At 46.0% G+C, this 20,509-nt stretch overlaps 1 protein-coding gene across 2 annotated transcripts in view; it reads left to right on the forward strand.

The window, feature by feature from the left end:
* ABL1 (ABL proto-oncogene 1, non-receptor tyrosine kinase) overlaps nt 1-19,892 on the forward strand; it is a 77,926-nt gene extending 58,034 nt beyond the window's left edge. For both annotated transcript variants that reach the window (XM_071453968.1, XM_071453969.1), the window contains exons 4-11: nt 3,429-3,701; nt 7,510-7,594; nt 7,958-8,135; nt 10,282-10,466; nt 12,557-12,709; nt 13,352-13,441; nt 13,769-13,933; nt 16,252-19,892. In XM_071453968.1, the coding sequence (XP_071310069.1) occupies nt 3,429-3,701; nt 7,510-7,594; nt 7,958-8,135; nt 10,282-10,466; nt 12,557-12,709; nt 13,352-13,441; nt 13,769-13,933; nt 16,252-17,951 (2,829 nt within the window). In that variant the 3' untranslated portion in view covers nt 17,952-19,892. The remainder of the gene's footprint in view (nt 1-3,428; nt 3,702-7,509; nt 7,595-7,957; nt 8,136-10,281; nt 10,467-12,556; nt 12,710-13,351; nt 13,442-13,768; nt 13,934-16,251) is intronic.
* Nucleotides 19,893-20,509: the final 617 nt, after the last annotated feature.

Raw genomic sequence — 20,509 nt, forward strand, 5'->3', positions numbered from 1 at the left:
CTGCTGCTGTGCCAAGTGCCAGCATCCCTGCAGAAGGGGCAGTTTGCCACGTCCATGCATCATGAGCTGCAGTTTGCAGCCTGGCCTGTTAAAGCTCATCGGTTTCAATTTGCGTTAACGAGCCGGGCAGTGAATTGCGACATCTCAGCGGCAGATGTGCTGCTGGGCTGGGGACACTGTGCTCTTCCAGCACCCTGTCCCTGGCTGTCAAAGCTGAGGAGCTGGGAGGAGAAACAGCCAATATCCCTGTTTATCCCTCTGCAGAATGGAGGCTGCTGGAGTAGGTCCTGCTCTGAGCTGCTCGTGTCACACTCTATTTATTACCAGCTTTGCAGCAGATCATGGCCATGCTGGAGGAAAGCTCTTACCTTCACTGCCCTGAGCACCTGGGGCCCTCCCAGCCTGCTGTATCATTAGTCAGCCTGTCCAGGGAATTTAATATCTCCCAGTGCTGCAGTAAGGATGAATGGCTTTGGTGGGATCATATCCTGTGCCTGACAGAACACGCTTCGGGAGAAAGAGGTATTAGAGGAACATGTGGAGCAGCTGCTGCTCAGCTCAGTGGTGTGTCCTGCATTGCAAAGCCTTACCCAGACTTCTTTCTGGGAGAAAATTGAAGAGACTAGAGAGATCAGAGGTTTGTACATCTTAATTTTAGTACAGATTATGTTGAATGCATTGGCCCGCTTCAAAAAAAACCTCTGGGAATTTTTTCTTTATTTCCCACTTTAATGGATCATCTTATTTTGGACCACCCTCTAATGTTTTGTTTTGTTGGTTGGGATTTTTTTAAGGAAGGTATTAAAAGTGACCTTTCTTGATTTGGCTGGCACAGTGCAGCCTGTCATCTGGTAAACCACTTCCATGGTACAGAGGCCTTGGTTTTCCTGGGTTTGATAGTACTTGAGGGAGAACCTTCTATTGAGTAACCCAACTGAATAAATAGCCTTGTCCAGCCAGTTCTTCAAATCCTGCTGTCCTCAGCAGGGAGGAGACAGGACTGGGGTCCTGCTTGAGTTTCTTGGATCTTCCAGTGGCTGAATTGGATGCAGACTTGAACCTCCATGGATTTTTTGGTGTGGATGTTCAATTTTGCCTGCTGAGTGGGGAGCGGGAGTGCCACTGGATTCAGGATGTGCTGAGGTTAGCACGGGCCAGTTCAACCAGCTGTACAAAATACCCCAGCCAGGAAAAAGAGATGTGGTCTGGTGGCAGGAGTGCAGATGAGCAGCCCATTTGTGCAAGCAGAGCCCCTTAAAACAGGACTGGTGTTTATGGTTTGTTTGATACACAAAAATTGACCAAATAACATGTCCACAACATAGCCAGGAAGCAAACTTGAGTCCCTGCAAAGCTCAGATGCTGGGTCTGTCACTTCTGTGAGAGTACAAGCAGCACCACATGGTTTTTTGTTGAGTGTCATCAGTGAGAGGAAAAAACCTGCCTACAGAATAAACATGTGTAATGGTGGAAGTTTATCTTAATATAAATGGAAAACTTCATGAGTGTTAAGGCATGAAGTGTTGTTTTTGTGGCCTGGACAGGGCAGTCCTGTTCTGTCCTCATCCTGCTGCAGCTTTTCTCTAAAATCTTTGGCCATTTATTTAGTTTCTTCCTCCTTCTGTAACAGGATCATACAATCTGTCACACTAAATGCAGATATCTCTAATTTTCATGAGATATAACTTGTCATAAAACCATGGGGGAGCTTCTTTCTCCATGCCTCTCTAATACTTCCAAGTAATCCTGGAGTTCAGCTTTTTCTACATCCATATTTTTAGATTTTAATTCTCAGTGTAACATGGGAACTGCTTATACCACTGCAGGTACTTCAAGTTGTTCCCAAAGGGGCATAGCTTGTTCTAAATTGTGGTTGTACTGGCTAATGCTTGGTCACTCACACCAAGCAGGTGTAACAGCCTCTTATGTTGCCACTTTTCTGTTCTAAAAACATCTGGTTTTTAAGGTGATTGCACCTGTTTAATCACGAAAAGCGTTGTAGGTTTTTGTAAGGTTTTTTTTTTCATTTGAGGGAGATTTTTTAGCCCGTGTTGAAATGAAATATCAAAAGAATATCTGATTTAATTCTGGTGGAGAGCTGTGAACATGCTCCCCTGGAGGGTACCATTATTTTCCAGTCTTCATTAAAAAGACTAATCAAGTTTGAGGGTGGTTTAGTCCTTTCTTGCAAACACTTTTTTCTCTTGTAAACACAGTTCTCTTTTTTGTTGGTGATAGTCTCTTATTGCTAGAGCTTCACAGATGCATTTTATTTTTCCATCCAAATATTCTGTCTAGGTGGAAGAAGCAGAATTTTACCCTAAGTCTAGGATTTTTGGATGCCTGGCAGCCCTATCAACTTCCCAGCCTCCTGAAATCCCAAACAGATGGCCAGTGCACATGCAGAAATTGTTGAGTGTACATCCAGCATGTCAGAAACATTTGGGAAGTTTGATCATAGCTGTTGGCATGTGATGTGAGCAGTAGGACTAGTGTGTGGAGTAGACAGGAATTTGGGTGCTGCTCTTCCTGCAACCTTACCCCTTGCCAAACCTTGGTCCTTTTTGAGAAATGGAGCTCTTCCATCTTCCGTGTTGTAGGCTAGACTGTGATGCAAAATGCATATTGATACAAAGACTTCTCCCCATCTCCTTCAGGTGTTACCAGCACTTTTCAAATAATTCAATTTCTAGCTTTTTTTCACCTTGTCTGGCAGAAGACTGGGCTTGAGGATGAAAACTGGAAACACACGGCTCTGGTGGGAGGGAATCAGTTGTCCATTATCTTTAGCAGGATTTTAGGCTTAAAATGGATCTTGTGTATAAATGTTAAGAAGGTAACAAATATAGGTTATCATGCCTCGCAGCGGGTTTTCATTCAGTGGTAATGATTTTCCTTCTGTGCTATTGATCAGTGCCCATCACAGGGATGGAACAGACCAGCTCCTGACTTCATGCTAAAGCTCTGCAGAAATTCAGGCCTAAAGCAGGGAAAGCTCTGGTTTGCCAATGGCACTTGAGGGAGAATTTAGGCAGGTGCAGCTGTCATAACCCAAGCAGTAACAGTGAAGACAAGACACTGAAGGTGACAACCCCCCCATACTCTCCAGGATATGTCCCAGTGTCCAGCCTTTTGAAAAAAGACATCTCAAGCAACAGCATGCCAGTCTAGTGCTATTTGCAGCTATTTCTGCCCTGTTGTTTTGGCAAAGTGCATGTATTTTCTCCTGAATCCATGCCTTTCCCACGTAAGCATTGGTTGTTCTGGGCTCTGGAGCTGGTTACAGAGCTTCTGGAGCTCACAGTTCCATGGCTCAGGCAGAAGCAACACCACATTTTGCTTTCACAACTTTGTAACGCAGCTCCTATGCGCGAGCTCTCCGAGGAGCATTACCTGAACGAGCTTTTCCCTTCCCCTTTGGTTCCCAGCTCTATGTGTCTTCAGAGAGCCGCTTCAACACCCTGGCAGAGCTGGTCCATCACCACTCCACCGTGGCAGATGGGCTCATCACCACGCTGCACTACCCGGCGCCCAAGCGCAACAAGCCCACCATCTACGGCGTGTCGCCCAACTACGACAAGTGGGAGATCGAGCGCACCGACATCACCATGAAGCACAAGCTGGGGGGAGGCCAGTATGGAGAGGTCTATGAAGGAGTCTGGAAGAAGTACAACCTGACAGTGGCTGTGAAAACTCTCAAGGTAGGACTCAGTCTCGGAGCAGTCCCCGTTCAGGCTGGCGGCTGCCCTCACTTCAAGTTAGGTTACATTAATGGTGGCCCTCCCTTTGAGTGCTCTAGGCTGGAATTGGAATATTTTTAAAAGAGCTTGATCCTCTTTTGGATTATGTGATACCTATAACAGTCGTATCTAAACAAAGGAGGATGTTAACAGCACAGTTTTTACTGGAGAATGGATGAAACCTTAGAAAAGTAAATAGTGCCGCGGTGTCTCGTGTTCAGGGTGTGGTAGAGGTGAGCTGTTCACGGATGAGCACACCAGCACAAGGTGGTGTATTAAAGAAAACTGTGGATTGTGAGTCAGTCAACATAAAATTCAAAGGCTGTGCTTCAGGGAGGCTTTACATGTTTTGATTTTCTGTCTTATGTGGTGTCTTTCCCAAAAGACAAGCTCCCTGTGTACCTGAAAGTCTTAAGCAACTGTTCACAGCTGCTTCTTATCAAAAGACACAAGAGGAGGAAAGATGATATGCAAGCTAAGGTATATTAAAATTCATAAGTGGCTTTAATGAAGAACTGGATAATCAGTTCTGTTTCTGGCTCTGCTCCCTGATTTCTGCATCTTGGTTTCCTTGTCTCTTGAAATGCAAATAGTGCTCTGTGAGTTCATAAGGTCATTTCTTAATTCATCTATGTTTATAAAACTGTCTTGAGATCTTCTGGCACCATCTGCATGCATTGCATTTGATTGCTTAATAGGAGTTTATGCAAACTTGACACCATGTTCTCTCTCCTCGGATGGGGACGTGGTTTGGTCTTGCAGAAACAAACAGAACCGAGGGTTTCGTTTGTTTCTTTTTGGGTTTTTTGCAATGGAAATTTTGAAGTGGCGGGAACTATGTAGATGCTTCAGTGTCAGGGGAAGAACTTTTCCTTGATTTGGGGAAAATATTTCTTCCTTGATCTCCGAGCAGCGGCAGCCTCAGTACTTCTTGGTTGCCATGGCTGCAGAAAGTATTTTCATTTTGGCCTTTTCTGTACTCTGGAGGTTCCTGCTGCTGCTCCCGGCGGGGGAGTCCGAGTGCAGCTTGCACAGGGAGCGAGTGACACCTAGTGTTGTCCCTGCTCGGGATGCTGGGAGCGCCGCGGTGCAGGTGGGCTGGGAGGTGGCCAGGTTCAGCACAACACCTGCTCACACTGAGCAGGGCTCAGCTCTACCCTGGAGCACAGCTTGCACTAACATCTTCCTGCTGCTGGCTGCAGCCTGAGGATGCCTGGTGCTTTCAGACTTCCCATCTTGCTCCAAGCCGAAGTTGTTGCTTTCATTCTCTTCTCCCTAAGACCCATCAACAAAGACAAGCTGCATGTTATCCCATCAAATCTGTTTGTGCGAAGGAGAAACCTTAATACAGACCATGGCTGCTTCAAATAAATAAATATTTAATGAAACATGACTAAAAGTGGTTCATAATGTAGTATGGAGCAGCGTGTTCCACTGGGGAGTGTAAGAACAACCAGGAAGAGAGTTGAGAAACACTTCAACCTGCAATTATGTACGCTAAAACCATCCTTAAAAGCAAATTTATAATCCACCTTCTTTAAATCCATTAGTCTGCTGCCTGACAGGTGGGATTATAGCTTTCTTCAAAGTTTTGGGAAACATTTTAAAATCACATTTATATCCCAGTTCTACTGGGAAAAACAAGCCTTTTGCAGCTTCTGCCCGAATCTTCAGATGACTCATTTTATTTTCCTTTGAGAGAATGTTTTTCAAAACTTTGTATGATTCTTCTTGCTCCTTCCCCCTCTACCTCAGATATCTCTATAAGAAAGATAAAGGAGAGCGAAGACTAAAAGAGAGAGGAGGAAAAAAGTCCTCCCAGCATCTTTTTGAATAATGATGCTTTATGAACACCCATTTGTTGTTCAGTTTTCTGTCAAGTGTCTAAAGATAGCTCATGGCTGGCACAGAACTGGAGGAGAAGCGATGGAAGCAGCACACGCTGTTCCTCAGTGTTTAACTGGAGAGGGCAGGACCGTGTTTTGGTAATGAGATGTTGCCTGTTAAAACCCATCCCTGGCAGCTCTGTGAGTTGCACAGGACACAGTATTTATCAGGGGCTGTTATAACAGGACACACTCTGAATTTGTGGTTTTACCCCCAGATTGGATGGGAGCACAAGGCAGTGGCTGTGGGGACAGGGGGCTCTGTGACCTGCACTGGGCCAAGTGCAGCCAGGTGTGACTCTGGCCATAACTGCTTCTCCTGAGGGCCATTTAATGGCTGAGCTGCTGTGAGCTGGTCAGCTCAGCACATTTCTTACTGCTCACCTTGGCTCTGCTGCCCCTAGGACTGCTGCTGCTTTTTCTTTTCTTTTTTTTTTTTCCTTTATTTTTTCCCTAGCACAGAAGCCTGTGTTTTAAATTAGGCAACATGTAACCCTGGTGTCCCTTAATGCCATGGCATGGCCCTGTGCTGTGCTGGGAAAATGCTGGACAGCCAGAACTGTTTTATTTCTGCCATGGTTTAGTACAGTGGGAGCTGGAAGCCAGTTACAGCTTGGTCCTTTCCACGAGATCAGGTTTTCAGAGAGGTCATTGCTACAGTGGTTCTCTGTATGTGTCCTTCCTATTAATATGGTCACTGAGAGGTAAGACATTTCAAACTGTGGAGCAGCTATGCAAAGGACAAACCTTCCAAGGTTTGTGTAGCGCAAATAAGACAAAGGCATATTTAGGATCATTTTGCAACCTGGATTATTAACCCAGTTTCCTTTGCCAAAGAGAACAGTTTAAGGTTCTGCTCACAAGGACCTTTGGACTATTAGTTTTGACAGTGTGTTGAGCAAATCGCAGCTGTCAATCAAGCTAATTGGCAATGAATAGTAAATGATTGAATGGAAGTGTTGGAAAAATGTTCTCAGTCTAAGTGCAGAGCAGGGAGCTGGCTGGATCTCACAGTGGCAGCCCACTGTTATCGTTCTCACCAGCAGCAGTAAATCCTTTCCAATCCTTCCCTAAAACACTTTGTCCATGTAGCCTGTCAACATTAATCCATCATTGAAAAAAATATGGATATAGAAAGAAACATTGCTTTAGGAATAGATCTGTATTTTTGCACCACTTTGAAATGACCTTCCGGCCATTTGGGGCGTTTCTGCTTCAGAAAAATATGTCTTTTGAGCAAGATTGTATCTTCCTTGGTCTTGTGCTGTGCCAAGTGACTTTATGGTGCCCAACAAATTGGTAGGGACACCTCTACCCAGAATGGATACGTCATGGGTCAGGCTCTGAATGCCACAAATGAATCTGTGAAACTTTAGGTTTTCAGTCACACCACGGCTGCCATCGGTCGTGCCTCCCTGACTGAGAGAGGGAATTTCTTGTTCCTGCCCAGTGAACACAAGGGCCTGCCTTTCAGCAGCCTCTCAAGCATTTGATTGTGGTGTATCCTTTCTTTTATGTTCGTTCTTGTTCCTTTTCTGTACTTTTTATTTCATGTTATTTTTTCTTTCCTGTTAGGAACAGGCTTATTTTTTCCTTTTCTGCTCCCGAGCGTTCTGTGAGAGACTCTTCACAAAAGGGATATGGATTTTCCTGCCCCAGCAAGCTCAGCTAGTATGAAAATGACAAAAATATGTATTTTTTAAATCATACAAAAAATTAATGTTTGTAACTCCCTGGCTTTGTGTTGTGTCTACAGGGAAAAATTACTGTGTGAGAACTGTGGCGTATGTTGTCAGTTTGCAGGGTTTTTTTTGTCCTCATATAAAAATCTGTTTCTCCTTTGTGTACACTGCCTTTGCCAAAGCTTTGCCATTGTTCTGCAGGAGGATACCATGGAGGTGGAAGAGTTCTTGAAAGAAGCTGCAGTAATGAAGGAGATCAAGCATCCGAACTTGGTGCAATTATTAGGTAAGTGATAAATACCAAGCAGAGGGATTTGAACTAAACCCTTGTGCAGTGATATGGATGTTAAGGAGCAGATAAGCTGCTTACCATAGCAAGGCTTTAAATACAGACACTTATTGTCTGGCAAAATTCACAATTTGTACCACTAATACATGATTTTTAATGATCTCGTCTCCCTAATGTTTAATTTGCCAGAGGCTGAAGCAGAAAATTAAGCCCCTCTATTAACCACTTCCAAGCAGAATCCATTCTTTCCACCAGTCCCATTTTTCTGCCTTCTGGAGGTACAAATTGCCTTTTAGGATGAAACCTGAAGATTCACTGATATTCTCCAACATTCACTGTCAACTTTATGTTGTTCCCCAGGGGTGTGCACAAGGGAACCTCCTTTCTACATCATCACAGAGTTCATGACATATGGGAACCTGCTGGATTACCTGAGGGAGTGTAACAGGCAGGAGGTGAATGCTGTGGTGCTGCTGTACATGGCAACTCAGATCTCCTCAGCCATGGAGTACCTGGAGAAGAAAAACTTCATCCACAGGTAGGAAGGACAGTGAGCACCCTTGAATCTTGAGCACAGAACAATCCTTGATGTATTTTCCTCCCTTTCAGTCTGTCACAGCATTGATTGGTGTCATATGTTTAACACACTAGTGCAAATCTGGCACAGTCTATTAACCTGCCCAAAGGATGGGTTTTCTCTCTGCGTTTTTCTCTTGCCTTTGAAGTTGATGCAGGTGAAAGACACATCAGTACTTACATGTTTTGGGCAAGGTCTGAAATGTGAATTTAAGCCAAAGTAATGGACTTTTAATGGACCAGATAAGCCAGTTCCTTGTTTCTAACAGCTTTTCAAACCAGCTGCAGTTGGTGATGCTGGATGTGTCCAGGTCCCTGCAGCAGAATCACCCTCCCAGCGCTGCCCCAGCCCCTGTTCTTTCTTGTTTGGTTCACTTTGTTTTCCACTGCAGGGATTGTTCCATGCTATTGTCCAGATTGTGTATTCATTTAATAAGCATTTCTACTGTCTTAAAAGTCTCAGGGACTCTGACCTTTAAAGTGTGCTGCAATTATGGCTGGAGCTTTGCGTTCCTTGTCTGCAGAAATGGGCTCCTGGCAATGTAATGACACATCCTGCACCAGGGCTCAGAGTGCCTGAGCTTTGTACAAGATGCTCTCAGTGTTGTAGCGTGACCTTTCCTGCCCAATTAACTGGAATATGGAATTAGCACGTGGTTTTTTAATACAGACAAATATGAAGCTGGTGTGTAAAGTTCTAGGTGCTCTTCTAAGCCATGAGTTGCCTTTGCTGCTTGAAAGGCCTGGTTAAATGCTGCTATCAGTCAATAAATTGAACAGTGATGCTGCCAATTAAAATTTCCAGCCTTTGATTTGCTCTGTTGAAAGGATTTTGTCCCTTCAGCCTGCAGGAAGTAAACTTTAAAAACTCCTTTGTGTGAATCTCATTTGTCTTCTCTGCCATTCATTTCATTTCCTCTTACTTCTGATGACCCATTTATCTAAAATAAATAGTAGCTTTTTCCCTTATCAGCCACCCCCATAACCACCTACCCAATTATTTGAAGAGTGTTGTCACAATTCACATCCATGGATTCAAATGCTGTGCTCTGACCTCATTTAATGAATCAGGAAGGAGGAGGAATTTGATTATGGAGAGGAGCTTTTATTTGGATACACATTGTAGTAATCAGCATTGATAAGAAGGTACATTCAAAAACACTGTGAAATTTAAATGGGCATCCAGTAAGATGTACTTTTTTTCTGGTTTTTAATTTATTCCAGTTGAGAAGAACAAGCAACAGAAACAGCAGTGTCTGCCTCATATCTTAAAGATCTCACAGGAGCTTCCTGGTACAATCAATTTTTAGTTCAATGTGACATAATCTGGAAAAGTGTTTTTAACAAAACCTAATATTAGGAGAAATGTAGTTCTGTGCTTTACATTTTTATCCTCCTGAAGCATTTCCAAGGATGCAAACAGCATGTACAAGCCGGGGAAGTGGCAAATGCAACGTGCACATCTCTCACCTGCCAGGGTGGGGCCAGTGGTGGAAAAAATGTGGAGAAAAAGTTAAATCTGCTTTTTGCCCAGTCCTTTGAAAATGGATAGCAGAGGCTCCAGCAGGTTTGCAAAGGCCAAATGCTGGTTGTGAACAAGTTGTGTTGTGAAAGGTGGTACACCTGGGAGGAGGAGGAGGAGCAGGGCTGGGAGCTCATCCTGGTCCTTAACCAAGGACTGGAAAAGGAGTTCTGGAGAAAGGCTGGGGTGCCTGAAGTGCTACAGAGGTGGGCAAGAAGTGAGGAATTGAAACTCAGTTTATTCAGTGCTCATCCCCAGCTATTGATAACTTGAGCACTGACATTTCTTTGAAATATTTTTATCCTGAGGGTGGCAGCTTTTATTGAAAGTGAGGGGGCTTCTTGAAGCTCTCACTTCAAATTAGAAGGAAAAAAAATAAAAATTGGGATGACAGTCTTACCAAGAGGGAATGGAAAATAACTTTCCCTCTTGTGTGTGTGCATGTAACTCCAGAATTTCTGTGTAATATTTGGATCAAAATAATCACACAGGCCCAGGTTTCTTCGGGAACAGCAGGCTGCCTTGCTATCGCTAAAAGTGAGATGGTAAAGAATTCTCATTGCCTATTTTTGCCTCTTCTTTTTAGGGACCTTGCTGCCAGGAACTGCCTTGTAGGGGAGAACCACTTGGTGAAGGTGGCAGACTTTGGCCTGAGCAGGTTAATGACAGGTGACACCTACACTGCCCACGCTGGAGCGAAATTCCCCATCAAGTGGACTGCACCAGAAAGCCTGGCCTACAACAAGTTCTCCATCAAATCCGATGTCTGGGGTAAGAATTTGCATGGGAAATGAATGCAGATGATAGTCTTCTTTTCCAGGGCTGGGAAGTGAGGATGTTTTGGAACATTTCAGGAGGGAGCAGCAAGTTCCCTGGTTTGAGCCACGTTGTTCTGTGAGCTTGTCAGAGTGCAGGAGCTGATCTCTGCTTAGGCAGTCTCAGCAGAGAATGCCCACCTGATTTTATATATTTGAGTTGTTGGCAAATGTGAAAAGTAAAGGGTACTGTAGTGTTTATAGAAATGTAGAAATGGGGCTGAAGTGCAGCAGTGCTACTGCCTCGATGGGGTTCTGGCACAGGACTATGAAGTGATACATTATTATATAGCCAAAAACTTTCTAACTACTTCAAGGACTAAAGAATCTGGTTCATTTTATGTTTAAAAAAATAATTATGTGTGTATCTGTCTAGTGATAGCTCCAAGCTTGTCTTTCTGCATTTTAAAGGAATAATCTTTGGAATGAGATGAGGAGAAGCAGAGGGAAAATTTGATGACAAATGGTTATTGAAGAGCCCTGAAGTGCTGGTGATAAGAGTAGACTTAGCTAAATTGAGCTATATTGTATCAAATCTGACCACAGAAAATCTCATTGTACTTTTATCAGTACATTTCTTTGGGTTTTATATCTCTGCAATAGCTGTTGGTCAAATTCTCAGAAGTGCCCAGTGACATGAGATAGAGGTTTGTGGAATGTGGTCCCAAAGGCACTTGGAAAATGATATCCTGAGCATCTTCCATGTATAAACCAACAGACAGTAGTGAAGCAGAGATGAAGTTTTCTGCAGTTTGGGGGAAAATGTGCAGAGAAAGGTTTTATGTTGAAGAAACTTTTAGGTAGATGGCTGATGCAAAATGTTTCATAGATGGAGGAGGAAAAGTCAAAGCAGCCTCCCAGAGAGTACGTGATTGCTGACCAAGGTGTTTCTGCTGCCTTGGGTTTCCATGTGGTGTTGGCTGCTGAGTGTCTGCCACAGTCTTAGGATGTTGCTGTACTGCTGTGGTGCCTTTCAGTAACAGAATATTTGGGTGAGGAAAGATCCCAAAGGAATATGGGGTATCTTTATTGAGGGTTAATGTAACCTCAGGAAGCAGAGTTGGGGCAGTGGACTTTGGGATCTCATCAGAGATCAGCTGTCCCCAGAGGCCAGGGCTGCTGCTGGGCATGCCAGGGTTTAGATGTTTTCACCTCACTGCCTCAAGACAGCAATCAAAGAAAATTGTGCACAGAAATGTCTAATGTAAATTGCCCTTGGTGGCGTTGCCATGTAATGTGATGTGATTTCCTTACTTATGCAGAATTGTAATCGCTTTCTCTTCAGGTTAAGAACAGAATAGGGTGACTGAACTAATTACATGCAGGTTGTTGAACTGGTGTTGGGTTTATTCTGTGTGCCTGACTCCTGGGTTAGCTGCCTGACCCCACTGCTGACCTGCATCCCCACTGACTGCTGCCACTTGAATGCCTATTCCAAGACCCTTTTTGTGCTCTCCCTTCTCCTATTCAGCTTTCCCTGGGCCCAAGATGTCTCACCCTCACAGTGTCTCGTTGGTAGCAACTGCTCAAACTTTCCACTCGCTGCTGCCTCTCAAATTCCCCTTCCAGACCACACTGCAGCTAAACAAGGGCACCCCAAAAACACTGAGCTATTAAAATGTGTGAATCCTCCAGGGAGAGGTTGCAAATGAGAGGAGCTGTCACACTGAGGGAGCGACTGCAGTGCAGCAGTGAAGCAGTTTCAGCTAATCCACTGTGAAGTCTCTTAATTGTGCCTCTAATAGGACTTGAAGGATCTCAAGGCGTTCAGGTTGGAGACAACTGATACATTGAAAATTAGTCTAATTCTACCCTGTCATATCGCAGGAGACTTGTCTGTGCTGACGGAGAGCCTTGTTACGCTTCTTTAACATTTAAGCTGCTGCTGAGCATGGGATCTGAGCCACCCAGGGCTGCTCTAAGTGTGCAGCACTGTTTAGTGACTACTCCCACTAAACATTCTCTCAAATTCAAGATGAAAACAAAGCTTATTGATTTTTTTTTCCCTCTCTTTTTTTTTTTCTTTCCTCTTGTTCTCTACTGCAGCCTTTGGTGTTCTGCTGTGGGAAATTGCAACCTATGGTATGTCCCCTTACCCTGGGATTGACCTGTCTCAAGTCTATGAGCTGTTGGAGAAGGACTATCGTATGGAGCGTCCTGAAGGCTGTCCTGAGAAAGTTTATGAGCTCATGAGAGCATGTAAGTGTTTGTTAGCCCTGCAGATGCTGCTTTGTAGCTCTGCAGGGTGCAATAAAAGTGCAGGGGTCTGGCTATGTACCACAAGGCATGAGAATCCCCTGCCAGTGTCAGGGAAGGTGCAGTGCTGTGTGGAAGTGTTTGGTTAAAACTGCTTTCTCTAGAGGATGAACGTGCTATGAAACCAGCTGTTCATCTCTGCTGGGAGCCCACAGGCCCAGAGAGGAGATTTGTTGTGGATCTCAATGCTTCCTTTGTCTCCTTTTTCCTGACAACTTAAAGAAAAGCTTGTGCTCCAAGGATGAAGCAGGAGCTTCATTTGGCTTCCTGCAGGACAGACTGGGACTCTTCACTGTGGCCTTTTGGTACGTGACTCAGTGCCCTGCACTTTCCCCCAGCAGTGCTTAGCACCTACTGTCACACACTGACACCAAAACCTGATTTAGGGAGTGCTGGGTGTCTGCAGCTGTCACTGAGCCAAAGTGGTTGCAGACACTCAGCATGCTGTAAATCACATTTTCATGTCAGTATTTTATCTCAGTATATTGGAAGGGAACTGTGATTTCTGGCTCCTCTTGGTGCAGAGTACTGAGTGAGTGTCTGCTGCTGGAGGGAAGATTTGAGTGGTGGTGTGCTTTTTTTCAGGCTGGCAGTGGAGTCCTTCTGATAGACCATCCTTTGCTGAGATTCATCAGGCCTTTGAAACCATGTTTCAGGAGTCCAGCATATCTGACGGTAGGTCTGGGTCCCTGTTGGACCAGCAATTCCAGGGGTGAGGTCAGGCTGGCTGCATCCTTAACTCTGCTGTTATTCATAGACTGCTTTGCAGTGAAACTCAATCCTGTGTTCTACTACCTGGTGTAAATGATGTAGAAAGCAGTTATTTACATGGGTATTTTTTTCTGGGCAGCCATCTCGTTGTAAAGGGCCAAATGGCTGAACTACCCCAAGGAACCCCTGTTTGTGTTGTTCTCTTTTCTTTTGTGCTGTTAATTCCAAACAGAGCAATAGTTTTTTATCTTCAGTTGATTGCAGTGCTTGTTTTCCTTCTGTGCCTTGCAGAGGTGGAGAAGGAGTTGGGAAAGAAGGGCATGAGGAGTGTAGTGAGCAATTTCCTGCAAGCCCCGGAGTTGCCAACCAAAACGCGAACATCGAGGAGAGCTGCAGAAAGCAAAGATGCCAACGAGGGCTTGGAGACTGCACATACTCGAGGCCAGGGGGAATGTGGTAGGTTTTAATTAAAGTCATTATTCCTTCAGGAGGTACAGAGGGAAACAAAATGCACATCTAGCTCCAGGCCCTCACGTAGGCAAAGCTGTGCCTAATCACAGGTGCCATCTCTCTGTGTTTCTGGGTGACAGGCTGCTGAGTTTGCTGTCCTGGGTCCAGAACTCCTTTTATTAGTTTTTGCAAAGGTGGGTTGTTAATTCTGGAGCCAGATACACACAGCAGCTGGGAGTGTGAATCCTTAACTGGCTGAGGGACTGGTGATCTCCCTGCTGTTGCTTAGAGAAGCCCTTGGAGTTCTTTTAACTTAATGGCTGTTGCCTGCAGCTCCCCAAAGACCAGAGCCTAAGCACAGAGCTCTCTGATCATATCCTCTTCCCATTCCCTGGCAGGAGCTATCAGTGGGATCTCCCACTGCATCTGAGTGCTGGGTAATCTGCTGTGTTCAAGCCACTTTACACTACCACACTGCATAATTTAAAGCAGGGTGATAGCTAGGGTTTAGCAAGCCCCATAAGGGAGGTTTCTTCACTGTTCCATCCTACCAGATTTGTGCTTGCAGCACAGAAGAGTATTACTCTTGGCAGGCACCAAATATAATTTCAGTGAGGGACAAAGAGGTATTTACAGACTCTTCCATAAAATTAAACTTCCAATCAGTTTTTTCAGGCACTTACCTTCCATTCCGAGGTAATAAAAGCAGTGGTAAAAGGCTGAATGAGTACAGGAGATTTGTGTCTAGCTCTATGCTTGAAAAACAAGAATGTAAAATGAAATGCAATGGGGTTTTTTGCAGCTCCTGTTGAGGCTGCCTCTTCTGACCATTCATGAGACTGACCTCTTTTGTGTAATGTCAGATCACCCAGTGGTACATGTGTCAGTAGCCAAAGTACATCTGGGCAGAGGGGAGGGAAAAAGGGGATTTTAAATGATGGAAAAAGAAAGTATCAGTGACTCAGGCAGGAAGGTTATTTACCATATATAGGAAATATAATTGCCTATTATTACAAGCTTTTGAAGTTAAAATAATTTCATTTAAATACTTGAGAGCTTTGAGAAATTAAAGTACAGGAGGCATAATATGATTTTAACATTATGCTGGGAATCATTTCATTCTTTACTATGGAAGAAATTTTTTCACAATAAAGTTTTATTGCAGTTTCCCTTCCAATTGTCAGTGTTTCTATAGCAAGTCCAGCAGCTGGAAGCTGATCCTTAGTGCTAGCTGCTAGTTTTCTCTGGATTTCTGCAGCTCTACCGTGTCTGTACTCAGCAGGGCCATGGTCTGGCTCTTCTGGCTGTCCAGGTCCCCCTGAATCCCATGGGAATGGTGCAACTGCAGTGTTCCTGTGCAAACATGTTGTCCTCTCAAACTACACAAATATTTTCTTTTCAAATTCTCTCCCCTCAGCCAAAATCCATTCCTCAGCCAAAATCCTACCCATAGCATGATGATCACCAGTTTGTGACTAAGAAGCATCCTTCCTTATGACTCTGCTTCATCTCCCTTCTTGCTGCCTAGTCAAGCTGTAAATGTATATGCTGCCCTGCAGGCATTCCTCCTTTGGATTAGAATGCCATTGGAGTGCCTGGCCTGGGAACGAGCCCCTCTGTCAGTCAAGCACAGAGACCTTCAGGACTCTCTATGAATTTATTATAAACCATTATTCATTTTTAAGTACTGCTTGTAAGTGGAGAGAGGGTCACCCCCTCGCTTCCCTCTGCAGCAGTGCTGCTGAAGGAGGCTGGCACTGCCCCTTTTCTCTGTTGCTGTACAAAGCTGAGCATCTTCACTGTGCTACGACCTGAAGTGTCATGGCTTGATCTCCATTTCTGCTCATGAAACAGTCCTTTCCATTCCCCACAAAGGATGACATCAGGAAAATGAACGAGGAGCCTGGGGATGGAGGTGGGTTACAGAGGTGCCTTATTAATTCAGAGGGTCAGTGATTCAAAAGACAGCAATAGCACAGGGACTAAAGCAAAGGCTTCTTCCTATTTATCTTCTTCACAGCGTGAAGTTTAGACAAATCTCCAGATGTGAGGAGGGGAATCTGAACACAAACATGTAGTGTTTGTATGTCACTCTTCCAGTCAGAAACCCGCAGGGAAAGTAGTTTGGCAGTCACCTCAGAAATGAATGGATGCAGGATCATGGGCCACGAGTGTGGCTGCACTTGCTCTATTTCTGCTCTGAAGTTGTGTCTGTTTACAGAACCTGCACCTTTTGGAGGTGCTGAACTGGTTGGATCCTGTAGCAAAATGGGTTATTCTGGCTCTTGGAGCAATGCTGAAAAAACTTCCCTTTTCCCTTGCAGACCTCCTGGATCATGAACCTGCTGTTTCTCCCTTGCTCCCACGGAAGGAGAGGGTGGCCCTGGAGAGCAGTTTGAATGAAGATGAGCGGCTGCTTCCAAAAGACAAAAAGCACAACCTCTTCAGTGCCCTGATCAAGAAGAAGAAGAAAACTGCCCCCACCCCTCCAAAACGGAGCAGCTCCTTCAGGGAGATGGACGGACACTCGGAGCGCAGGGCGGGCGGGGAGGAGGAGTGCAGGGATGCTGGGAATGGAGCTTTCATTGCCCCCCCTGCAGACACAGCTGAGCCCTCCAAGTTCCAGGGCCCAAGCAATGGGGCTGGTGTCACCAATGGGGTTGTGGCTGGGAACTCTGGGTTCTTATCTCCCCACCTACGGAAGAAGTCCAGCACGATGAGCAGCAGTCGAGGGGTGGCTGGTGAGGAGGAGAGCAGTTCCAACTCCAGCAAGCGATTCCTGAGGTCCTGCTCAGCCTCCTGTGTGCCCCATGGAGCCAAGGACACAGAGTGGAAATCTGTGACCCTGCCTCGGGATTTGCAGTCCACGGGACGCCAGTTTGATTCCTCCACTTTCGGGGGGCACAAGAGCGAGAAGCCGGCGCTGCCTCGGAAGCGGGCGAATGAGACCAAGGCTGAAATTGCTGTCAAGGGAACAGTCACCCCTCCTCCACGGCTGCTTAAGAAGAATGAAGAGACTGCTGATGATGTGTTCAAAGATGCAGAGTCCAGCCCTGGCTCCAGCCCTCCCACCCTGACACCAAAACTTGGCCGTAGGCAGCCTGCTGCCCCTCCTTCCTCCAGCGGGCTCCACAAGGATGATGGAGTCAAATCCAGTGCCTTAGGTACCACTGTGATGATGGACCAAGGTTCTGCTGCCAAACCCAACCCTGCTGGGTTCGTGGGGGCCAGCAAAGCTTCCTCTGAGGAGCCACGCCTGAGGAGGCTCAAGCAGACCTCGGAGTCGGCAGGGAAGGACAAAGGGAAGTTATCGAAGCTGAAACCAGCCCCTCCACTCCCACTGTCTTCATCCTCCATTGCCAAGCCTGGGAAGGTTTCTCACAGTCCCAGCCATGAAGCAGCAGCAGATGTGGTGTCTGGGCCGAAATCCAAACAGTTGACTCAGGTTGGAGAGGCTGCAGGCAGTGATGCTGTCAAGCCAAACCAGTCAGGGGAAGGTGTGAAAAAGCTGGGGATCCCCTCTGTACCAAAGCCACAATCCTCTACAAAGCTGCTGCTGAGCACAGCAACCCCAGCTGCCTCTTCCTCATCCATACCCTCTGCCCCAGGCGGGGACCAGACGTCACCCACAGCCTTCATCCCCCTCATATCCACCAGGGTCTCGCTGAGGAAGACCCGGCAGCCCCCGGAGAGGATTGCCAGCGGCACCATCACCAAAGGGGTGGTGCTGGAAAGCACCGAGGCGCTGCGGCTCGCCATCAGCAAGAACTCTGAGCAGATGGCCAGCCACAGCGCCGTCCTGGAGGCTGGCAAGAACCTCTACACCTTCTGTGTGAGCTACGTGGACTCCATTCAGCAGATGAGGAACAAATTTGCCTTTCGGGAGGCCATCAATAAGCTGGAGAACAACCTGAGGGAGCTCCAGATCTGCCCCGCCAGCGCTGGCAGCGGCCCCGCCGCCACCCAGGACTTTAGCAAACTGCTCAGCTCCGTGAAAGAAATCAGCGACATCGTCCAGAGGTAGCAAGAAATCGGGCTGGAAAACAAACCATGAATCAATCAATCACAATGGGCCAAAGCCAGCTGTGGAGAGAGTAACGTGTGGACTGACAAAGGAGAGGGGCGTTGAGGTTAGGGCTGTGCCAAGGACATGGACTGTGCATGGACACCCCAGCTCCAAAGGGCAGGGCTGTGTTCAGGAGGCACTTCCCACCCTCTGAACCCACATTCCCTGTGTTTCATATACTTGTAATCGTCTTATCTGTGGAGTTCTTGCCTTGTGGACTACGAGTCTAAATGCTGATGTCACACCATGCCTTTTTATTAATATTTTATTGTTCTGGACAGACCATTGAGACTGAAGCCAGACTGATGGACACTGAGATGACATCCTCCTCAGGAGGACTTCGTACTGCATTTTTGTCCCCTCCTTCTGCCCCCCCTGTACATGAGGATGAGTGTTTGGATAGCAACATACCCACTGCATTTCTTGGGAGAGTTTGCCCAGCACATGGTCCTGGCCCAAGTCTGACATTTACCTGACACTAATGCAACAGATTTGGTGCTTGGGAGGGAAGGGGGGAAGATTATTAATGTAAGGTTTTTTTAACGACAGAATGCTACAAGTGATGATTGCCCAAATTCTTCCTCTGATTGCACCTGCTACCCTTGGTTTCTGTGTGTTCAGTAGTTTCTCAGTGTTGTTGAGCTCCAGTGCATTGCTTGGGCTCACAGTGTTGGAGGCAGCACCTGCAGGTGTCACAGCCCTGGAGCCTGTTTGTGGATCTCCCTTGGCTGCAGAACAGGCCTGGGGAAGGTCAGGAGGAGGATGTGGCCCTCTGGTGATGGCTGGCACTAATCATGCTGGTCTTTGGGGTGGGGGTCCCGGAGCTTGGGCAGCTGGGAGGGTGGCACTGGGAGGAGATGGCTCAGGGTGAGCCACCCACATCCAGCTGCTGCTCTGGCTGAGTCTGCACCTCTCAGTAGGTGAGAGCTGCTGTGCTGTGCCTCCATTGAATCTCCAGCTGTTTGTGTAGTGAAGGGAGATGGAGCCTGGCCCCTGCCCTCCTGCAGTGCCTTTCTGTGCCACTGGAATCCTCTGGCAGGAGCTCCAGTGCTCTGGGGTTGAAAGCATTCCCACCCTCATGCCAGTGTGGTTCCATCCAGCATCAACAAGGATCTGTGGAGACTGCAGACACTTCCCTGGGGTGCATCTCCCCAGAAAACTGCCACAGCGTGCTGACAGCAAGACTCCAGGCCTTCCTTGCCAAGGTCCTGTGACCTTCCCAGTTAATGCTGGGAACTAATTGTGACTGGTGACAATAGTGAAAGAACAAGGTTTAGGGCTATTAACAGTGCAATTTAACTCCTCTTAACAGTTCCAAACATGAGAAAAAACACATTTCCCATTTTCTGTTCCCCTGTAACTCGTGACCCCTCTTGTGTATCTTAAACACTAACTGCCTTCAATTGTATTTTATGCTGTTCTCTTTGGAACTGTTTGTTTTGTATATGATTTCTAGTAGTTCACTCGTGTGTGTTCATGCCACTTCTCGCCCTCACAAACAGCCATGACTTAACATGTGACAAATGTTCAAAAGAAAATACACACTTCTGCCACAGGCTGCCTTTAAAAATGTAAGAAAAACCCCAACCTTTGAATTGTCTCTTTCCTGGAGGTACTGTTTTTACTTTGATAACATATTGTGCCACTATATTATACATTTGTATCTCGTTATTACACACTTTTGTAGACTTGTCTTTTTTACAGTGTGTAAATAGCTCTGTCCTTCATCTCTGTGATACTTAAGGGGGTCGTTTCCCCTTTAATTTAGTCCAGTACAGATTGTTTCTGTACATGACTTTCAATTCTTCTCTCTTTCTCTATTTCCATTTTTTTGATTTGTTTTTTTATTCCAGTCTCTCTTGCGTAGTATATTTAAAAATAAATCAATGTTGAGGAAAACTGGTGTTTGTCTGTCAGTGAGGCTTTTCCAACCCAGCTCACTCCCCTTAGGGTACTCCTCCAAAACCAGGAGTTTCTTGTTTGGGTGGCTCACTGTGACCCTTCAGCACAGTGGGATGGTCAGAGCCAGGCCAGCAGCCCCTTCCCATGTTCCTTTGATCTGGCTCTGAAAAGCCAGGAGAGAAAAGAGCTGCCCAGATTAAGACTGTGTCATCACCTCTTCTAAATCAAACACTTTGCTGTTGTCTTCAAGGAGATTTATATCAGAGATTTGACTAAACTTTTCCTCTGTTAATGGTTTGTATTCTGTAATTCAGCTGCTGATGTGTTTTCCTCCTCCTCCTCCTCCTCTGCTCTGAAATGACCCATGAGTTTCTATCCTCATGCAGTTCCTCCCTCATTTCTGCTTGCCCATTCTTATTTTCTGTTTCCCTTCAGCCTTTCTAGCAAACCTCGGGGGAGGGACATTTCCAGGCACTGAGCAGCCTCTAAAATCAGCCACTGCTTTGATTAATGAAGATGCCGAAGACTAAAAAAGGATGAGAAGAAAACAAGGGCAGGTGACAGTGTGCAGTGTCCCACAGTTCCACAGTGATGTTTCAGGGTCGTAACCCAGT

This window comes from Agelaius tricolor, unplaced genomic scaffold (assembly GCF_023055355.1).
Source record: "Agelaius tricolor isolate 1412-34295 unplaced genomic scaffold, bAgeTri1.0.p SCAF_38, whole genome shotgun sequence".
NCBI classification, from domain to species: domain Eukaryota; kingdom Metazoa; phylum Chordata; class Aves; order Passeriformes; family Icteridae; genus Agelaius; species Agelaius tricolor.